The 21,521-nt window shown below is 36.5% G+C and overlaps 2 protein-coding genes across 10 annotated transcripts in view; one reads left to right on the forward strand and one right to left on the reverse strand.

Moving 5' to 3' along the window:
* CASK (calcium/calmodulin dependent serine protein kinase) overlaps nucleotides 1–21,521 on the reverse strand; it is a 223,654-nt gene that overhangs the window by 90,174 nt on the left and 111,959 nt on the right. For 8 of the 9 annotated variants that reach the window (XM_063344181.1, XM_063344162.1, XM_063344133.1 and 5 more), the window contains exon 6: nucleotides 9,920–10,022. In XM_063344181.1, coding sequence (XP_063200251.1) covers nucleotides 9,920–10,022 — 103 coding nt within the window. Of the gene's footprint in view, nucleotides 1–4,207; nucleotides 4,342–9,919; nucleotides 10,023–21,521 lie in introns of those variants that run through there. The other variant, XM_063344189.1, reaches the window with a different exon arrangement.
* GPR34 (G protein-coupled receptor 34) lies at nucleotides 11,617–16,432 on the forward strand. The gene is made up of 2 exons (XM_063344100.1): nucleotides 11,617–11,878; nucleotides 13,669–16,432. Exon 2 carries the CDS (start codon nucleotides 13,692–13,694, stop codon nucleotides 14,832–14,834), a length of 1,143 nt encoding a protein of 380 aa, XP_063200170.1. The 5' UTR covers nucleotides 11,617–11,878; nucleotides 13,669–13,691; the 3' UTR covers nucleotides 14,835–16,432.

Genomic DNA, 21,521 nt, shown 5'->3' on the forward strand with positions numbered 1-21,521 from the left:
ATTTGTGATAGCAAAAGCATTAACATTTCCAGCTCTGTATCAGGCTATGCGTGTACATAAGCAGCAACACCTGCACATTCAAACAGTAGTTGTGTTCTCTCTTCGACTGCTCATGTGACATTAGTGGTATGCATACCACAGTCTGGAAATCTTTAGCACAGAAGACATGCAAGACCGCAGAGCAGCCTGGCTTACACAAGTCTTGTTTATCTCAGTGGTAAACTTCCTGACATTTGGGTGCAAAGATACCCATTTGCAATTTTGCAGCAGGTGTAACCTTTCTTACACATTGAAAAAAACATTTGTGGTAAGAAAGCTCGTTTAAATCTTTTTTATCAATGCGAATGGAAAATCACATATACTCTGAAGATTCTGCCTTCCTACCAGACCTGGGAAGTCTAGAGAAAAACGATTATTCAAAAGACAAACAGCAGAAGATATCACAGCAGAAGACAAGATATCACAAGGACAAACAAAGCTATTTAAATGAGACATTAAAGTTCAGGGAGATACACAGTCATCTGGATTAAGTAGCTAATGAAACTAAGAATTCTATGTGTCAAATGATATCTAAATTGATTTAATGGGTATTTCCAATAATTGTGTGTCACTCCTCTCAGCTCGGGACCTTCTTCGTATTTTAAGTAAACAATTGCAGAGATGAACTTGGCAAAAAAAAATGACTACGTGCTGTGAGAAGCAGACCTAAAGGTTTGGGGTTTTGTTTTGGGTTTTTTTTGCCGATGCATTTAATTCTGCTGGTTATTTGCAGTACGGTGAAGGTTGACCTATAGAACATCTTGTTCTGAGGAAAATGTGACCTTGGCAACAGTTACCCATCCTACATTTTCTCCTATGGTGTAAAACAGCATAGTTAGCAGCAGCACATGCTACATAAGCAATACAACAGCATTATTGGGTGTGGGTGTTTCGGTGTCAAGGTGACGGCAGTCGGGAGTGTCTCTGTGAGGAGAGGCTGGGGCTGCCCCATGACAGACACAGCCAGTTCCCATGGACTGGCAGGGCACCGCTGAGCCCAGCAGCCAAGGTGGTGGTGCCTCAGGGAAAGCATGTGTAAGAAAGGGAAAAACATTGTCTGGCAGTGAGGAATATGGGAAAAAGTGAGCCTGTGAGTACCAAGGTGAGAGCAGGAGGAAGCAGAAGAGGTGCTCCAGATGCCCCAGCAGAGATTTCCCTGCAGCCCACGGAGGACCCCATGCTGGAGCAGGTGGATATTCCTCCTGAAGGAACTGAGGCCTGTGGAGGACCCACTCCGGAGCAGGGGAAAAGCGGGAGGAGGGAGGTGCGGCAGAGAGGGGCTGTTATGGACTGAGCACAGCCCTTGTGTTCCCCATCCCCCTGCACCTCCCGGGGATGGGGGTTGAGGGAGCCAGCAGTGAGGGAGTGAAGTTGAGCCTGGAAAGGGGAGGAGAGGAGGTGGTATCTTCATTTTTGTCTTTGTTTCCCACTGCCGAATCTATTTGAAATGGCTGCAAGTTAAACTGGGTTTCCCCAACTCGAGTCTGTTTTACCTGTGATGGTAAGTGGTAAGCAGTTTGTGTGTATTTACCTTGACCCATGAGCTTTTTCATCCTGCTTTCTCCCCCTGCTCTGTTGAGCTAAGGGAGTGAGCAGCTGGTGGGAGTCTAGCCCTTAGCCAAGGTCAACCCACCACATGTGGTTATGCTAGTATTAACAAACAGAATACTGATTAAATGGGGAAAAATAAGATTAATCTTCCTCCAAAGATACAGCTTGTTTCTTTCATTTCTGGTTTTCAAATACCACCTTACCTGATTTAATCATGGTCTGTATAAAATCAGTAATTGACAGTGTCAAGAGAGCATGAAAAGTGTGTATTTTTTTGCTTCCTTCTCCCCTTCAGCAAATAGTGCTTCAAATTAAAATTACTTTGCAGAAATTGATAAGCAAGAAAAATCCTTCATCATTTATATGCACTTGTAAATATATGCAGAACAGAATAGTTTCTTGAAACTGAGCATTAATCAGCTTCCCCAAATTTTGCAAAAGCAGGGTCCTGATGGTGGACAACAATTTCGGATTTCCTCCTCCCCGCCCCCCCCCCCTTCACTTCCTGACCACAGGGTGAGGAAATACACAAATACTTACAAAACTAGTGAATAACAACAAAAAGCAAACATAACTTGCAACAGTATGCTTAACAAAATTGCAGACAAAACATAATACGCAAGCATTTCTTATGCAGTAGCCATCCACTGCGAGCACCCTGTTCATTATCAATGACCTTCAGCATATTACAGTTTTTTTCCATAGACACATTTTTTTTAACAGAACAAGCTTCTTGAGGTTTATTTCCTACTTTCTATGTGACAATAGACAAATTGTAGGCTCTTGATACTTCAAAGTTCCTATTTTGCTTGATCTGTTGACATCACATCAGAATGTGAGGCTGCATGTTTACTTAGCGCTCAAGAGCTCCTCCAGACAAACTGACAGAAGTTATGGTTAAAAACCACTGTCCTTCCCTGCTCATCACAAATTTTCTTCTCTTCCTTTGGAAATTAAAGAACTTTGACCACAGGCAGAAGAACGGGATCTTTATTGCCCTGGTTCAAAACCAGCATACCATAAAAATCCACTTTAATGAACTGCTTGATGTTGAGTGGAAGGAATAGACTAGTTCAATAATAGGTAACATTATACACAGCTGTTTAAGACCCCAACAGACTGCTGCTATAAACTAGATGAAAAATGGATGCAACTTAATAGCATGCTTGAAAAATCAGTACTACTAAACATTAATATGCACTTTTAAATTTAATATGAGGACTCCATAAATACAAATGAAATGAGAAAGAAGGCTAGGCCAACCTAATAAAAGCCTGCCATTTACCACTGCTAGATTATAATTAGTGAAAATAATTACAGAATGATTTGGTTTCATATCCTTTTTCATGCACATTACAAGATCCTGATATTTTAGATGGGGAGGGGTGTGGTGCTGGTGAAAATCCCAATTTCATCTCCATGAAAAAGCAAACCCAGAACAAACAAAAATTTAATTGGTTGAGACTGAACTGTCCAGTTAAACAAAGTAAAAAAAAATGCATATATATGTGCATGTATGTATTAGAAACTAAGAAGCTTAAAGTCATTTCTTGGGCAGCTGTCATCCTCGTGACAACTAACCACTTCACAAGGTTCATCAAGGGAGTAAAATGATGATTTTGAGGTTATTCTAAAAACTGACCTAAGCAAGGACTGCTGAGCTGCACTTCTGAGCTCTGCTTAGCTCAGCAAAATGAATGGAGTGCACACATGAACTTACATAGATAGGGATTTTTCCTATGTTGCAACTGCAAGACCTGTAAGGTGAGTATCAGTAACAAGATACAATCTATACACAGCAAAGTTTTCTAAAATCATGGATACTCACTGCTCTTTAGACCAAGTATCACTTCTGCTGAGAATTATCTAGTTTTTGCCTTCTAAACACGTCCAGTGTAAAATTTTAAAATTCTTCTCAGCTGTTCAATTGTTTTGAAACATTCGATGAGCTTTCTCATTTTCTTTGGTGTTTTGGGAGAAGCTTTGCAACTTTTTGGAGGCAGCGTGAGAAAGAACAGTAAGCAAAGGTATTTTTCTCTCTTTAATAGATAACTTCTGCCTTTTCACAGGTCCTATATTCTTCAGGATGTAAGAACACACTCATGGATATATTCAAATGACTAACCATGAAAAAATAACATTATTTTATTCAAATAAATGTTGCATGCATGCCTACACACATGAGTTTTAGTTGCATCTGTATGTGAGAAGAAATGATATGGAACACTGGAATCAATTTTCTGTCTATGTACTTCTAGCTCTTCTTATCTGTTCTAGAGTAGCATTAACTGAAAATCATCAGTATATGAAGACTCAGCAGTGGTATGTATTCAATGTGATACTTGCCTCCACCCAATTCATTATGAATAAATCATGCCTACATCAAAGTGTTTGCTGACTTAGGAAGCACTCAATGCCTGAATAGGTACAGACATTAGACATCTTATTTCTAGAGGTAAGCTTACTTATCAGCCAGTTTTGAGACATGTCGGTAGTCTGGAAATTTATAAAACTGCTAATTTTGCTGATTTTTCCTGTGGCTAAACTGAGAGCTTCGGTCTTCAGGTGTTGTCAATCTGATATCATTCACAAGCACTAAAGATAAATTTTGACTTACCTTTGATAATTTAGTTTCTATGACTCTTTCCATATTATTCCAGACAATAGGGCTATGCTTTCCACAAGAAGAAGAGTATATACAGAGACCCAATCAGATTTTGTCATCCCTAAGGCAGGGGATTGATGACCAAGATATCAGAAGGAAGTCTTTCAACAGCAGTAGTATCTGAACGATGTATAAGGAAACAACTGGAACAAATAATTTTTAGGAAAAAAATGTGAGGTACTAATAAACATCACCATCTGACCTCTCACAATAGTGTAATAAGAAATATGTTCATAAATTAAGGAGTTTCTACAAGAGTGGCATGTCCAGAATAATGTGGAAGGAATCGAAGAATCACACACAACAGATCCGATAGATCAATACTTTACTACTTTTAATTCCTTTCCACATTACTCCAGACAATAGAGATGTTTAAAGCAGGTGTACAGAGGAGATGACTAGATTTAAAAAAAAAAAGCAAAAAAAAGATAAAAAAGGCAATTCAGCTTCAGCACAAAAGATTGTCTGAAGAAAATGTATTTTAAAAGATGCATCAGCAGACAACTGGACAACTGGATATTAGTGTCCAGAAAATGAGCAATGCAAGATCACACGTTAACCAGACAAATTACAATAATTGACTCAATGGCCTTTTGAGCCATAAAACTGTGATGGAGGAAGTAAATTGACTAAATTGACTTTAAAAAACATTAGCCTCCTGTAAACACTCTCAAATTGACCCAGATGCGAGGTGGAATTTCTGAGAGACAGTAAACCACAGCTGTATCTTTTAAGTAAACTTTTAAATAAAACAAGAGGCAAAGTTTTGAAGAGGCTTATATTTTTTATTTTTCAGGGAAAAAAAATAGTGAAATCATGCTCTTGCTTTGCAGAGGAAAGGAACACTACACTTTAAGTGAAAGAAGAATATTAGTGTAGGACCTCAGCTTACACATATTTACCTCTCAATGGAAAACAAAGATTTGCTGTATCATTCAGACACTGATGATGAAAAGGAAAAGAAGTCTACACAGTGTGAAAAAAACAACATTTAAAAAATATGGTTTTTAAAATGAGGTTTATAAAACCACCAAGAAGATCCAGTTTGGTGAAACACTGGTACAAGTTGCCAGAGAGGTGGCAGATGCCCCATCCCTGGAAACATTCAAGGTCAGGTTGGACAGGGCTCTGAGAAACTTGACCTAGTTGAAGATGTCCCTGCTCATTGCATGTGGGTTGGACTCGATGGCCTTTAAAGGTCCCTTCCAGCCCAAACCATTCTATGATTCTATGATCATTTTTACATTGATGGGAACAAAACAAAAATAAGGAACTTAAAGGAGAACTCTCCCCTCCCAGTTCCATAGTCTTATTTACAGGGAAATTTGTGCTAATGCCTGCCTTTGCTATTTTTGTAGTAAGTCTAAAAGATTAGCTGACGAAGAACCAAGAACACTTGATATTTATGTGCTGTAGTTCTATAAAGAACATGTTAAGATGTTTTCCAGTAAGATGATGGTGATTTTGTTAGGATACTGGAAGATACTGTAGGATTCTGAAGCAACTTAGAGGAGCTAATAATACATAAAAATCAATACTGGACTGGATTAGCATCATGGTACCTGTGACATTCTGCTGCTAAAGGTAGAAAGTGAAAAGCAGTTAACTACCCATAGGTAAGACTTGACAGTTAGTATAGAACTTCATACCATTTAGGTCTATATAGTTATCTTATTTTGCACAAGTTGAAAACAGGAGAAAATAAGTAGGTTATAAGAAGGAAATAGCACTTATGAACTCAAAAGCTTTTGTTCCTTCAGACTTTTATACCATATACTAGCTAAAAATCCCAAGATTTAGCATCCAAGATATTTGATATCTGATAAATCGGATGTCACATTTATTTAAGAAAATACTGTGAAACTCATATTACATTCTGAAAGAAAAATTATCCAAGGAAGAAGGCAGAGATCACAATATAAGACTGCTGTGTTATATCACAGACTTCACAGAGGTTCCACTACTGCAGCTGCATCATAACCATGCGAACATGGACTGTTTCTTGTCTACATCCTGTTCCATAAAAGAGTACACTTATAAATTATGATAATCTGTAACTACTGTGTATACTGAAAGAATTTCCTCTTAAAGTACCTACTTCAATGCTTTAAATTAATATACTTAGCAAAATTTTCCACTTCTGATCATAAGAACTGCAAGAAGAGACCTTCAGAGATTGGTAGCTCATGAAAACAATTTCCTCTAACTCAGATGATGTACAAGCTTCTTATTCATTGCGTTTCAGCTTACGGGCAAACAAAAAGTATTTCCTTACATTTTGCCTTCTGGTCTTATGAAAAATGAGTTATGGCTGAGTACTCTTTTTTTTGTCTGTACATATTTAATAATAATTAAACACTCTTAAAAAATAAACTCCACTGGGTTGTTAGCTGATAAAATACAGTCATATTCCTAAAATCTATTCCACAGAGATTTTCATTAATGACATCCAGTATGATGGCATAGCTTGTTACCATGAGCTCCCTTACACTTCTGTTAAATAACCCTCTATCTGCTCAAAAGAACACTGTAATTATAATCCTTAGATATAAGGATAGACACAAGTCTATCTTTGGAGTTATATCAATAAGATTTAGACTGAACTACTTTCGATACCTGGGACATAGTTTAACCTTATTACAAAAATCCCCTTCACCCCCCAAACAATTTATGCACACTGGAAAAAAGGTGTCTTTTGTCAAATTAAAAAAATCCCATAGTCCCAAATGAAGCAACAGTTGTGCCCTAGACAGCAGGCTTAGAAGACATTGAGGGAGAAAATTCCCTTCTATTTGTGTTCTCCTGGGCTACACAAAATCTGGTCTTGTCAGGCACCAGTGCGGCAATGTAAAAAGGTAAGCAAAATGGCACAAATGTAAATGCATGAAAGCAAAAAAAAAAAAAAATTAGAACACTGGTAACCCCTGATTGTTTTAGATATAGCAACTGCTATTCTAGGAGAAAAAATACTACCACAAAAGACAGTGACCATCATAGGTCTTGATGACCTTTTGCACAACGGCTGGGGTTTTATGCAAGATTAAGGGAAGAGTCCTGTCAGTTGAAATTTACTACAGTTAAATTACTTTAAATGTTGACATGCTTTTTCTAAAGGAAAGCTGTCCTTTTCTGATTTAAAAGATAAACTACTCCAAGTAACATAAAGTAAGGAAAAATAAAACATTTCTGCTCTTGAACACCATGGTCATCTACATAGGGATTTATACTAGTAATGGGTATATTCTGCTAGAGTATTGTGGTTATACATGTTACCTAGATACAGAAAGACTAATAAGTTGCGCTTACTGTAGATATAGGGCTGTGTGTTTTCAGTATTGTGAAAATTTTAAGATGTACTGAGCACTGAAATGGGTTAGAAGCACAGAGGGTTTTAGGGTCTGTAAGAGAAACTTTAATGCCACAATGGCTTTTATTTAATAGAGAACTGTTTTTTTTGATGTGTTAACCCCCAAATACAGGAATTGCCATGCTGAAAGGGAAATAATTAACTATGTTAAGCTGAATCAATGTTTTTCACTAAAACTCAGAGAAAGAATGTGAAACTGAACAGGTTGGTTATTACACTGCTCATTTTAAGGAGAGTTTCTATTTCATTTAAGATACAATTGAGAAATAAGTAGTGCCTGTAATTCGTTATAATTACAGAACAAACCCTATCCATAGGGTATATGGATAACTTACTTAAACTTACTTACAGGTAGATAAACCACTTTTTACAAGAAATTTATAGCCCAGTTCAAACAGACAGTATTGTTAACTTTCATATAACACATATGAGGTGATACTGTGCAGTTGAAGAAATAAAATCTTGCTACTGCTGTGCAGGGGACTGTCCAGTAATATGCCTTCAGGTAGGACTCTGGAAAGGAAAAGAAGTGCCAGATAACAGATGTGGTTTGTGGTATAAAGACTGGAATGGAAGATGAGAAGAAAGAGATAAGAAGCCTGTTAAGGAGAAAGCTTGTGACAAGTAGTAGAACTGAGACCTTCCATGGTATATAAATAAAGGAATTACTCTGGGTATCCCTGAAAGCATGAGGAATTTGAAGCTGAAAGTTACCACTGTTAACAAAAAGGCTACAAACTGGATATGACAGCTGAGAGTCAGGAAAAAAAATATGAAGGCAGACTGATACAGCAGAAGTTGAGATAGATGAAGCAAAAAATACAGATACAGAGAAATAGTATACTGATGAGGCTTAAGAAAGGAGCTTCTGTAAGTACTGCAAACAGAACTAGAAAGGAATGAAAACATTTTTATATAGAAAAGGAAAGATTAGACCAGCACTGATAATTGCATGGAGGAACGATGATGGGATTGCAGAACAGTGAATGGTAACAGGTAATGGAGTACATGACAAATTTTGTGAAAAACACAGGATTTTTTTTCCAAGTTGAACTTGAGGTTTATTGCGAGACAGCTAGTCTGAAAGAAAGTACACTGTATCTGACTACCTCCAGAAGAGTAGCTGAAACACAAGAAATGGATAAAGTTCCTCACTGAGAATACAAAGAAGAAAAATGAGAGAATCTTAAACAAAAGTGTAGGAACTGCCACTAAAAAAAAAAAAAGTGTCTGAAGTACAGAAAATTTGAGAAACGGAGGAAAAGTTAAGAAAGGAGTGACCTTTTTATTAAGGAAACAACAGTAGCTTCACTGGAAGGGTATTTTCTTTGAAAAGATGTATCTAGGTCTCTAGGTAATAGGATATCTGGATATTTCCAGGGTATTAGTGATATCTGGAAAGAGAATGGAAGCCGCTGGTATGCTTATATTGGATTTGCTTTTTATTTTAAAAGAGCATATAAAAGCTATGTTGATGCAGACCTTCAAATAGTTAGATTAGGAAATATGAGTTTTTGAAGAAGCATGGTACTGAGAGGAAGTTACTCGTCTTGGAGGAAAAAAAAAAAAAAGTAAAACTAAAAATCTTTTGTGGTGGTCTCCTACTCTGTCAATGAAAGCATCAGAAAATTGATTGGGTCTTCATCTGTGCAGGCTGATTAAAGCATAACCCTATTGTCTGGAACAATATGGAAGGCAGCTAGAGGAAATAAAACCCACAGAAAACAAAACACACTTAGTAGTCAAAAAATATACATACGTATCAAGATATTGATGTCTTATGCAATAATTACAATGAAATATTAAAACACAGAAAAGAGTCACGTGTGAAAACTAGTAAGATTTTGCTATTGAACAGTGTAGCATTCTGACAGAAATTGCCTAAGAAACATAGGGGAGCATTGAGGCTGCTGTAGTAAGTCCTTACTCAATTGCTTTGACATACATTTCAATCTTGATAGCATTTTTATTTGATTTGCTTCGTCAAGCATGGAAGAATTGTGCCAAAGATTGTATTAAAATGGAAAATTCTTTGCTTTTTTTCCAATTTTATTTTGATCAGACCAGTGTAAGCTCCTGTTGAGTAACATTTAGAGGGATTTAATACTCAGGATATGTACACACAACACCGTTACGTTCTGTTAGCAATTTAGATCAACTGTGTGCATTTATAATGTTAGTCTTTAGTGAAAGATTATTTTTGAGCTCTTGTTTTGCAGGCCAGGCTGTGGCAGAAGAACAGAACTCTGCAGTGCAACATGCATAACATTATATAACTTTGAAGGAGAATTTCTTACCTCCGGCAACTAGCCCAGACTCTCCTAGCTGAATTGCTACCCCAAAGCCACCAAGCTTTACAGGGGCTGAATTCTCTTTTGAGGCAAGCAGAACACAGTGTGGCTGAAAAGACAAAAACCCAGACAAATTATTATATCAGTTGCATTTTAGAACTTGTTTTCATAAATTTGCAGACAGAAGCTAGAATTTTTCAGTTTTTTGGAAAGAATTTCTTAACGTCAGATATTTTTTTTCTGGCATGAACCCCTCTTTCTTCATTGGCTTCCCTTTCAATTGTCCCAGGCACAGCAAAATCCTTTCAGGACTTACCGGAACTCACAAGGAACACAAAATGTAATAAAATGAAGATAAAAATTAACACTATAATTCCTTACCTGGTATTTCTTTTTACTTTTCACACTTAAGCCTTAAACTGTTTCAATTCTCCATCAGAAACAACCTGCCTATGATACACTTTGTGGGATCTTATCCTTCACGCAGAGAACATAAAACACTATTTTGAGCCTTAATCATGGAATTCACTGATCACTTTCCAACTGCAGAAAAGAAAAGGAACATCCCTAGGATGTTTCTAATAAATATTCCAGCGAGGCAAGAAATTGTTTAGGTTTCTAAACTAGATTTCTACAGTCTTTCCACTAATAAGAGTGAGGTGTAATGTATAAAAATGGAATAATATTACATGTCAATTTGGATGGATACTGACCGGTCTAGGAGGAAGTAACATACAGACAAAATCTATTAGAACACAATTTAGTATTTAATACACATAGCCAAACTACTGCATTTAATATAGAATAACTGCATTTACTCAGAGCCTCCCTTTGCAGTCAACTATATTATTTTAAAAGGAAGAATGTAGAATTTTTGTACTGCTTCTTAAAAATACATTACCGCTTAAATTACGAAACTAGGAACTCAAAATCATGCACAGAGCTACAAACTCAATCTGACTACCTGTAAAGTCATAATCTGTAACCACCCATGTTTCCTTTAAAAAAGTTTCAATTTTACAACAACAAGCGGCTTCAAGTAAGAATGCATAGCCTCTTTACAATTCTAGCAGAAATCTGCAGAATCCCATATAAAAGTTTGATTCTTAAACAGATGATATATTAAGAAAGTTAACATGGGTATTCTCATTTCAAATGCTAAGGAGAATACTAAGCCAAGACAATGTTCTTGAGATGATCGCTACATTTAGGCTACCTTATATCAGGACTTCCAGAATCCATTTTGAAATTTGCAATTTATGAATGTAATTTTCAATCCCTTACCTCCTATTTAAAATAGTATTACCAGGTGGTATTATCTCTGCATATTGTATTTCACTTCTGCCTTATTGAAATTGTTAAGATGCACACTTCGGGCACTGTCACATTCTCTCTTTGCTGTAATTTCGAGTGAAAAAGATCAACCTCAAATTTCTAACCCCAGGCAAAGAAGAAGGTAGATGAGAGAACTACACCAACATAAGCAAAATGTACCCTTTCACTGTGGTGTTGATTTCTCTTTACCCTACATTTGAAAAGTGATACTATTTCCATGACAGTATGAAAAAGAAGACAGGCTGTACCACCATAATTGTCATCCAAAAAGGAAGCCACTGACACCGCTCACCAGAAACAGAAGTTTCTGAGAAAAAATCCAGATCGCCAATTCACAACGAAGCTCAGAGAAAACTTTATTATAGAACCCTCTCCCACAAAGGCACAAATCAACGGCAAAATTGATCTTTTCAACAGACACTTTTGCTAGTTAAAATATCTTTTTTTAAAAAAAAGTTGCAACACTAGTTAAACTTCCTCTTGTTGCTATTTGTACTGTGTCAGCTGATTCACATCACTTTCATAGAGAAGCTGGTGCCTTAGCTTTCTAACAAGAGGACTTACATGTTACTCCTCCCTGTCTTCACCAGCAGTTTTTGAAAATCAGCAGAAGTTCCTAATATATAAATGGTAAGTGGCTTCTTTTATATTTAAGCTATAATAAACTGAATTTTATTTAAATTTCTCTTAACTGCAAAGGTACTACTGACCTTTAATCCCTTTCTTAATTAAATATACCTATTTTTAAGCATGCCTGCTTGCTTACAGATGACAAAATTTATGACAGCTAAAAGTTATGTTTCTAATGTATCTGCAGTGTAATTAATTTTTCTCTCTCATTGACCTAAAACTTGTCACTCCTTATGCAAGTCATGATGTCAAGCACTTTTATAGAAAAGCAACACAAACAAGAAATTACAGTAGTAGATGGGTTTCAAGATGTATTTGAGAGCATCATTTTTTAAACAAACTTTTAAAATAACTTCTTGCCCTGACAATATGAAATGCCAAATATGAAACCAGAAATATTTTTTAAACCGCTAACTTATCATACAAATTAAATGCAATTGTAAGATCAGCCAATGTTGGATGTTAAAATATTTTAGACTGTCCTCTCTATAATTCAGGTTCTATATGTACATTAGTTCATATTAAAAATTTTACCTAAAATGCCACCATTTTCACTGCTGTAGCTGTATTACGTTTAAATCTAAATTTGCATTGTGAAGACCTAGCATGCAAATTTTGTTTTTTTTTCTTGTTAGCACTAAATTCCAAGTACCAAAACCAATTTGTGAGATTAGGGGAAAAAACATTGCCCCATTTAATAAAAAAAATAAAATCTAAATAAACTTATTTATGCAATCTTTTAACACTATGGCATACAAATCAAGGACAAAAGTTGTATCATTACTAATCAGCCTTAAGCACCTCTCTAAACAGCTCATTGTGATTCTACGCTCCTAACCACATGCTTGTTTGGTTTTTCTTCTTTGGTCAAAGCTGACTTTTATCTTCCAGATTGCACCTTCCTGGTCAAAAATAAGGTTAGCAAAATTAAAAACTTTGACATGAAAACAAGAAAACCAATGAGAACAAGGAAGATGTGAAAACAATCTGTTGCTGCATTAATGTGGTTTCCAGCTAATATTAGTTTCTTTGCATAATATTGATTTTTGAACAGTCAAGAAAAGGGAAATACCTACATTTACATGCAGATATAAATTATTTGAAACAAGCTACTGTAATAGTACTGACTCCCAATGTTACTTTTAACAGATTACACAGCAAAATAAATATTAATTGACAATTGCTTTTCTAATTGTAAACTTAGTGACTTGCATGCAAAAGATCCTGGGTATTTATTTAAAATGAATACTAATGTGTTTAGAATTATTTTGATATGTGTCTACATACTTTGTATCAACATTGAGAATACTTCACTTAGCTATGCCTACCCTCTTTTGCATCTTAATTAAAAAGTTTCCTGTGTCAGAAAGTCTAACCCTAACATCAGAACTTAAAAAAAAAAAAATTGTACTTCTAGCTAAAACAAAGAATTTAAATTCTAAAATTTGCAGCAAAACTTAATAGTTGATTTTTAAAACAATACAAGGCAGTAATAAAGATGTAATTATAAAAATAGTTATCTGTGTGAGTGCTCTGTACCATCTGTTCTTTTCTACTTCACATGAAGAAAAACAGGGAACCAATTAGTCTAGACTTACGTTGTATCATGATATCTGGCTAAAAGTCCTTCTTCTAGTCAGCTACGGCAATACTTCGGTGCCTTTACTTTTTTTCAGTTACTTCCTCTTATGTTTTTAATCACATAAGACTGTATGCAATAAAGCAAACAAACATGAGAAAACGGTCCCATGGTGATCCAATTATTAAAATTTCTCTTTGCATCCCTACAGAACAGCTAAAAAAATCCTCACAAATGATGGCTGCAGCTTCAGCTGATTTACTGACCATTCTGCCACACAAGGAAATCTTCTGGAGTAACCAAACTAACCTAGCCATAAATGCCTCGGAAATTCAAAACAATGCCAGTTGTCCCTTAGATGACAACTCACTGTCACTTGCTTTAATAGTTTTTTACTCCATTATTTTTGTTGTTGGATTGGTGGGAAATATTATAGCCCTGTTTGCTTTCCTATGCATTCATCAGAAAAGGAATTCTATCCAAGTTTACTTGCTAAACGTAGCCATTGCAGACCTTCTGCTGATCTTCTGTCTTCCCTTCCGAATACTCTATCATGTTACCAAGAACACCTGGATGTTTGGACTGATTTTATGCAAGATTGTAGGAACTCTATTTTATATGAACATGTATATTAGCATAGTACTGTTGGGACTAATTAGTCTAGATCGTTATATAAAAATAAATAAGTCTGTGAAGCGTCCTAAAATGTTAACTACTACACGAAGTATACAGATTTGTTGCATGGTGTGGGCAATTGCGCTAACAGGATTTATAATAGTAGTTGCACCATCTTTCTTTAAGAGTCAGGACAGCAATTCTACTATGTGCTTTCATTACCGAAATAAACAGAATGCAAAGACAGAAGCAATTTTAAATTATATTATTGTACTAATTTTTTGGATAGTTTTTTTTCTTTTGATACTCTCGTATGTTAAAATTGCCAAGAACCTTCTGAAAATTTCGAAGAAAAGAGCACATTTTCCCAACGCAGGAAAATACACCCAGACAGCAAGGAATTCCTTCATTGTACTCATTATTTTCACCATCTGTTTTGTTCCTTACCATGTGTTCCGGTTTGCCTACATTACATCACAGTTACAAAATCCATCTTGTTATTGGAAGGAAATCATTCACAAATGCAATGAGGTGATGCTCATATTTTCATCTTTTAACAGCTGTTTAGACCCAGTTATGTATTTCCTAATGTCCAGAAGTGTCCGTAAGACTGTATTCCAACTTATTTGCAGAAGACTTCATGGAGATTCAGGCCTAGCCCTGGAAAGCACTTCAGAAATAAAACTTGGACAATATACACAAGAGCGATTATCGACTACTACTCCCCACTCAAGTTCTTTAAGGAAGAAGTCTCTGATTTGATTGTTTAAATGAATGGATATTAGCTTCTCTCTGTCATTCCAGGATATCAATTTAAGATGTACCAAATGCAGTACTGTCCAGCTACTAATCCTGCCTCTTTCTGCCTGTTAAAAAATGAGAAGTCTTACTTCTGTTTGTGAAAATGAGAAGTAACTTTTCAGAAGTATTTCGCTCTTGTTTATCCAAGAAAACAAAATAGGAAGTTCCAGACATCATCTGCTGGACTAAACTAGAACACTAACTCTTTAAGGAAATTTCCACTAAGTGGTTTGAACCTGTTTAAGGAATCTTGTGTATAGACATTAATATTACCAACTTGTGTATATAAATAATAGATGAATTTTGCAAAATGTAAATTGTGTCCTATTTGAAAGAGCTATTTTAAAACCATTACAGATTTTATGTATTTCTCCATTTCAACAGGTTTCAAAGCGAGCAGCATTTTAACTACATTTATAGAAGTATTTTTTCCAAGAAAATATTTGAGATTTTAGCAACATACGTGGCTTAAAAATGAGGTGAAGAATATTACTGCCATTAATTCAGTTATAATTATAAAAGATACACTTTGTTTTATTAAACAGCAAAATTAAAGTATTAAAAGCCTCCTAAGCACCTTAATATATTTTCAACACTTTAATGAATGTCAAGGTCGAACACCTGAGGAAAACTAAGCAATGGCTTTGGAAACTAGAAATTAAAGGAGAGATGACATATCGGTGTTTTCAGTTACCTAAGGTTTCCTTCAAACTCTGACGAATTTGGTGACTGCAGCTACACAAAGTAGTTCAACAAGGAAAATAAACTCACAGAACCGAATATATAGAGCAGAACAGAAAAATTAGCACTCATGAACACCTGATTCATCAGCTCTGATCTTTGCTCAGGCTCAGTCACTGGTCTACTGACAGATTTCTAAAGCCACACATTTCAGCTGCACGCTTCCTCCCTGGCACAGACCTTCTCTTTTCATGTGATTAAAATAATCTTGATAATTGCTGATGCTATGTAAATAACAATGTAACAGCAACATCCCATAGATACAACCATATTGTCAGATTAAAACCAAACTGGTTTACGTGTTTAGGCACAAACAAAAATTTCAAACTGTAACATTGTTTAAAAAAAAGCGGGGCTGAAAGTGGGGGTTGTTAGACCCAAATATAAGTAAAGATGCAGTTATGCCCAGAACAACTTAAATGTCTGGCATGTCAGGCCAGAAAGGTGAATGAATTAGAAGCTAGCTGTTAAGGTCCATAAAATAAGGATTTATTATCCTGCACACATACAAGCAATATTGCTCAAGTAAGCTGGTGTAAAGATGTTGGGTTTAACACATCTAGCAGTAACTTCGCTGATGGATCGTGTGAATTTTATGCCAAATTTGTATCAATCTGTGGATTTTTACTAATTCTGTACAATACTCTCATTTTACAGAAGCTACACATAAAACTCCTATTGAACAAAGTAAACATAAACACTTCACCTCTGCTAGATATGCACCTGGTTTACTTTCATGTGATTTTACTTCATTCAGGTTTGGTGAAACTGGGTGTAAACATGTTAAACAAATGACAATGACTAGACAGTGTTTGTTTCTTGGTTTGTTTTTTGGTTTGTTTTTTTTTTTTTTTAATTTTTAATGAAAAAGGATGGGATTTCTTAATCTTCAAGAGAGAGATTGATTCCTACAAACATGTAATTTTCATAGAAGTGTGATGTTAACTGTATTTTTCCTTAAACATTTCAGCATACAATTAAGATATTTTTACAATCCTTTCTGATTGATTCTCACAATAATTGTGTTATATTTTTTCACGATCTTTTATCTATCATCTTGTCATCCTATTATATGTACACTGATGCAAGAACTGTCTTGGCTCTATATTTGTATAGTGCAAGAAATAGCATATTGCTTGTCCTCTGCAATTCTATGCGCTACAGTAGTTATAGAAAGTTACATGAACTCTGGAAAATCTACTCGAGTTTATAAACCATCATTATATATGGTTTATATACATTATTTCATCATTCTTTCTTTGCCTATATTTATTCTACGGTGAGCAGTTGATTGATGACACTGATCACCAGGCTGGGGCGGGGTGGGGAACACGGGACAGGACACAAATGACATGGTAAAACTTGAAAAAAATTTGAATTCTAAAATTCTTTTGAAGAGAGTGTTCCGTTCAAACCAGAATTTTCATTTACAAGGATTGCAATTCATGGACACAGCATGATTGCAAAACTAGACTCAGATCTCTTCAGCAGATCAAGTAATAGTACAGGACTTCAATGCTACAAATGAAGTTGACTTTTAAAGCCAAAGGCAAATAGAAATGTGTCCCACATGACAAAAACCAGACCTTAGTATTCTGGGCATACTTGCGGTAAATTATGTAATGTTTACTTGGTTACTGTAACATTATTCTGCAAGCAACTAAATACATACAAGAACAACAGGCAAGTAGTCTTGCAGAAAAAGTTCAAGATTCTGGTCCATCATGTGGATAGTATTACATGGGCTTTTTTGTTTTAAATAATTTTAACAGTGAAATGTAGTCAGTATTTTCTTCAAAAGGAACGCCTTAAACACCCATACCTATTGGCATTGATCAGATGTGTTATACGCGACGGCCATTCTTTACAGATTGTAGAGAACCAAGGAAGCCATGTATGTTATCAACAGACAAGGCTTCAGAAAAAAACATTTTTTAAGAAATATTGAAGAGTAACACTTTCCCAGGAGTACATGCTACACATTAAAATGTTTCAAAAGCATTTCAATACAGGATAACCTATCACTTAAACCAGCCTCTGTACACAAGCAGCAAATATGACCTAAATCTTTTAAAGAGATTTCAGGAGCTATAGTCTAATGTTTGTATTAGGGAAATCCATAGCACCTATAAAGACAAAATTAGGCAAGCTTGAGTGTATAAGGTATCCTAGGGAAAAGTGAATAGATCTGTTTGAGGGAAACCACGTACCAGAATATTAATAACAAAGGAGTTCTCTGGAAGAGCTGGGAAGCACTGAGATAAAGGTGATGAGGTGGACTCGGACTTCAGCGAGGTCACTTAATAAAGGCTCTAAGAAACCCTAGGATGTTAGATATTAATTCTCATTTTAGAACTGGTTAAAAATCAGAAAGCAAGCTTAAAAATACATAGTCTTTTTCCTTCATTATATTCCTCAAAAATCTGAAAATAGGTACATTTACAAACATGTTTAACAACCTGGAATGACAGTAAGGAGATGACAAAGTTTTCAAAGAGGGCAGTCAAACCTAAAAAAAATTCAAGGTATAACTCTCTACTCAATAGCAATAAAAAGCAAACAGGCTGTTAAAATTAGGAGGAAAAAAACTGAGAAGTCATCCTTGTGCTACTGTATAATTTAGATGATACAGATTCTATACAGACTACATTAAATAAATCAACTCCTCAGCTCTGAAATGAAAATCTGAAAGCAAGCACAAGTCTATAACAGCAGGTATGGCACAGAAAAGGGGAACAGGTATGACTATATGACCTTTGTCAGAGTGTGACAATTAAGGGAGTAGCAGTTAGATCAAAAAAATAACCCCCAAAAGCAACCAGACAAGTGAAAATACTTATGGATTTCCACAACTATGTAAATCAGTGCTTCAAGATGTTAAAAGCCAGATGTATAAACCGGTTCAGAAAGGGATCTGAAACTAGACAGCACTGTCATGTAGGAAACAATTACTACTGACCAAAAACCGAAAGCAGGTATCTTTACTATTTTTTAAAAATATTTAATCCTTACGTACTTTTTTCTGCAATTAATTTTCCCAAATTTAAGGGAAAATGCCAGGCTCTGCAAACAAGCATTACTGAAGAGCAAACAGTCCTGAAACATCTTGGGAAGTCTGATGAAAGCGACACTGTGACATGTCAAATGATCATATAATTAGTCACTTTAATAGTATCTCTTACTTCTTGTCTTAGCAGTGCTTCCTAAGGGCCAACTATAGCAATTAATTGAATCTTCAGCTGAATTTCAACATGAAAATCATTCTATTTGTTGTTCTTCCTGTAAGTGGAGGCTAACTCAATGCACATCTCCACATAACCCCCATGAACCTCGTTTTCCTTCTTTATTCAATTCTACAACGCATCCGCAAATTTTAGCTGGTGCACCAAAATGTCACCTCTTTTTTACTACGTAAGAAGGAGCGCATATTCTTCATTAGAATAAATACTAGTTACAAAATGCATATAAAGTATACATGCTATTCTATACCTTTTAGACTTGACAAATACATTAATAGCTACATCGTCATACAGATATTCCTTAAAACAAACAGAAAACACAAACCAAGAAACAAAACTGTTTGCCAGATACAAGTTTATAACTTGAATCACAAATATATCAAAGCGTACCTTCTTTGAGTAAACAGCGGTACTTGTTTTGGCTGGGATAGAAGTTATATTTCTTCACAGTAGCTTGTACAGGGCTATGTTTTGGATTTGTGATGAAAACAGTGTCAATAACACAAGGATGTTTTAGTTATCATGGAACAGTCCTCACACAGCATCAAGTCAAGGCCTTTTCTGCTTCTCACGCTGCCCCACCAGTGAGTAGGCTGGGGATGCACAAGAAATTGGGAGGGGACACAGCTGGGACAGCTGACCCCAACCAACCAGAGGGCTAACCCATAGCACAGGACCTCGTGCTTAGCAATAAAATCTGGGGAGGAAGTTTGCCAGGGCTGCCATTTCTCAGGAACTGCCTGGGCTTCAGTCAGCTGGTGATAAGCAACTGGGTTTTTTTTTCCATCACTTGTTTTTGTTTTGTTTTTCTTTTTCTGTCTTTTCTTTAAACTTATTAAACTCTCTTCAACTCAAACCATGAGTTTTCTCACTCTTGCCCTACCAATTCTCCCCCCCAGTCCACTGGAGGGAGAGTAAGTCAGTGGCTGTGTGGGGCTCAGCTGCCTACTGGGCACAACACCACTTTTTGGCATCCAACATGGGGCTCAAAGGGTTCGAGATAATGACAGATGTGACCAGAGGATGTTAGAGGGAGCAGGAGGGAGCATTAGAAGCAGCAGCCTATTCTGCAGCAGAGTAGCCACAAGAACAGGAGGGGAAAGAGACAGAAATCATAAACAAGTTTTCGCACTTTTACCCTTCCTATTCGCTTCCCCATCCCACTCGGGGGAGTCAGCAAGCGGCTCTTTGGGGCTTACCTGCCTACCAGGGTTAAACCACAACATCAACTTTCATTTTCACACTGAAATTAACTGTAATTACGGTTTTAACCTGCAAATCAGTATTTTTCATGAGGACAGACAAATATAAATTGCTTTGATAACAAAACATGGAAAAATGTTCAATTGAACAACTGTCGCACACGTAGTGATTAACTTCACTCATAAGAGAGAAGTACTGAAATATTTATTAATATAAAACAGTGATTTAAAAAAGTAGTAGTGAATGCAACAGTGTTTTACAAGATTCAATGTCAAGGTACACTTGATTATTTACTGCATAGAGGCCAGAGTCAGACAAGCTGTCAGGGAGAACCTTCCGTTGAGTCATGAGGTTCAGAAAGGACCCCCCTGCTTTCTAAACTCCTTCTCAGAGAGGAGTCTAGGTGCGGCTGGATCCAATCCTAGTCCCAGACTTGGTCAACGGTTTATGTCTAAAGGATTATGTATGTGCAATCAATCCTTTATATCACTTAGCTAAGATTTCAATGTTTAGCATGCTATCATTCACTTACCGAGAATCTGTTGTGGCAAGGAACCTCCCAGCCTCGAGGAGAAGAACCTTAAGTGAGTGTCCCTACTCAAGGGGAGATCCTGGCATGCAGCCTGCTGCGTGCAGGAGAGCTCAAAGGGCTCTTGGGCTGTCCACTATTTATGGAGTAAGGGAATTGACCTATAGTCATATTCGCATGAGAACAAAATATCTAGGTCCCCACTCCAGACAGTGTTTTGGCTGTGTTGCCAGCCATCCCCCAAAGTCCAGGTGCAACTCATCAGAACTCCCACTGATGATTATGGCTTGAGCAGGACCCAGGGGTGGGGGGGCAAAAGGGGAAGAGCATACCACCACAACAACTTCCCCCACATCAGTCAACGAAACCATAAAAGAGGAGTGCAACTCATATCACTGATAAACAAGTGAGAGTCACACTATTTCTGGAACTGGAAAATTCACATATGGACACTTTAGTTTGATGCTCACTAAAAGCACAGAATCAAGGTGGAGAGAAGGGAGTTGTGTTGCACAGTACAAATAAAGCGTACAAAGAACCCATTGATAATGTCCCACTAATCCAAAATATATTTTCAATGTATTCTGTGTAGCCCTGGGAACCTTCTGCCAGCCTTTCTTCCATCCCTTACACAAAATCCAAAGTACTGAGGGCTTTGTGGAATCCAAGAGAATGGAGAATGGAGAAGGTGCTACAAAGCTGTCACCATTCACTGCTTGGAGAGTGAATAGGTAGGAAAAATCCTTGCACAGAAGTTGTTCACACACATCACGACTGTGAGAATAACTGGGAGGAAGGGACAAAGCTGGAAAAAGCCTTACCATTCAAACCACACAGAGTGGGAAATGCAGAAGTAAGAACATGAATGGCAGTGAAATGGCTAATTGTGTATATAGCTCTGCAAAGTGAGAAACAAAATGAGGAGAAAAAAAAAGC

Source organism: Chroicocephalus ridibundus, chromosome 1, assembly GCF_963924245.1.
Source record: "Chroicocephalus ridibundus chromosome 1, bChrRid1.1, whole genome shotgun sequence".
Taxonomy (NCBI): Eukaryota; Metazoa; Chordata; class Aves; order Charadriiformes; family Laridae; genus Chroicocephalus; species Chroicocephalus ridibundus.

Coding starts and splice junctions, on each gene's coding strand:
- GPR34 (XM_063344100.1), top strand. CDS start 13,692: ATGATGGCTGCAGCTTCAGCTGATTTACTGACCATTCTGCCACACAAG.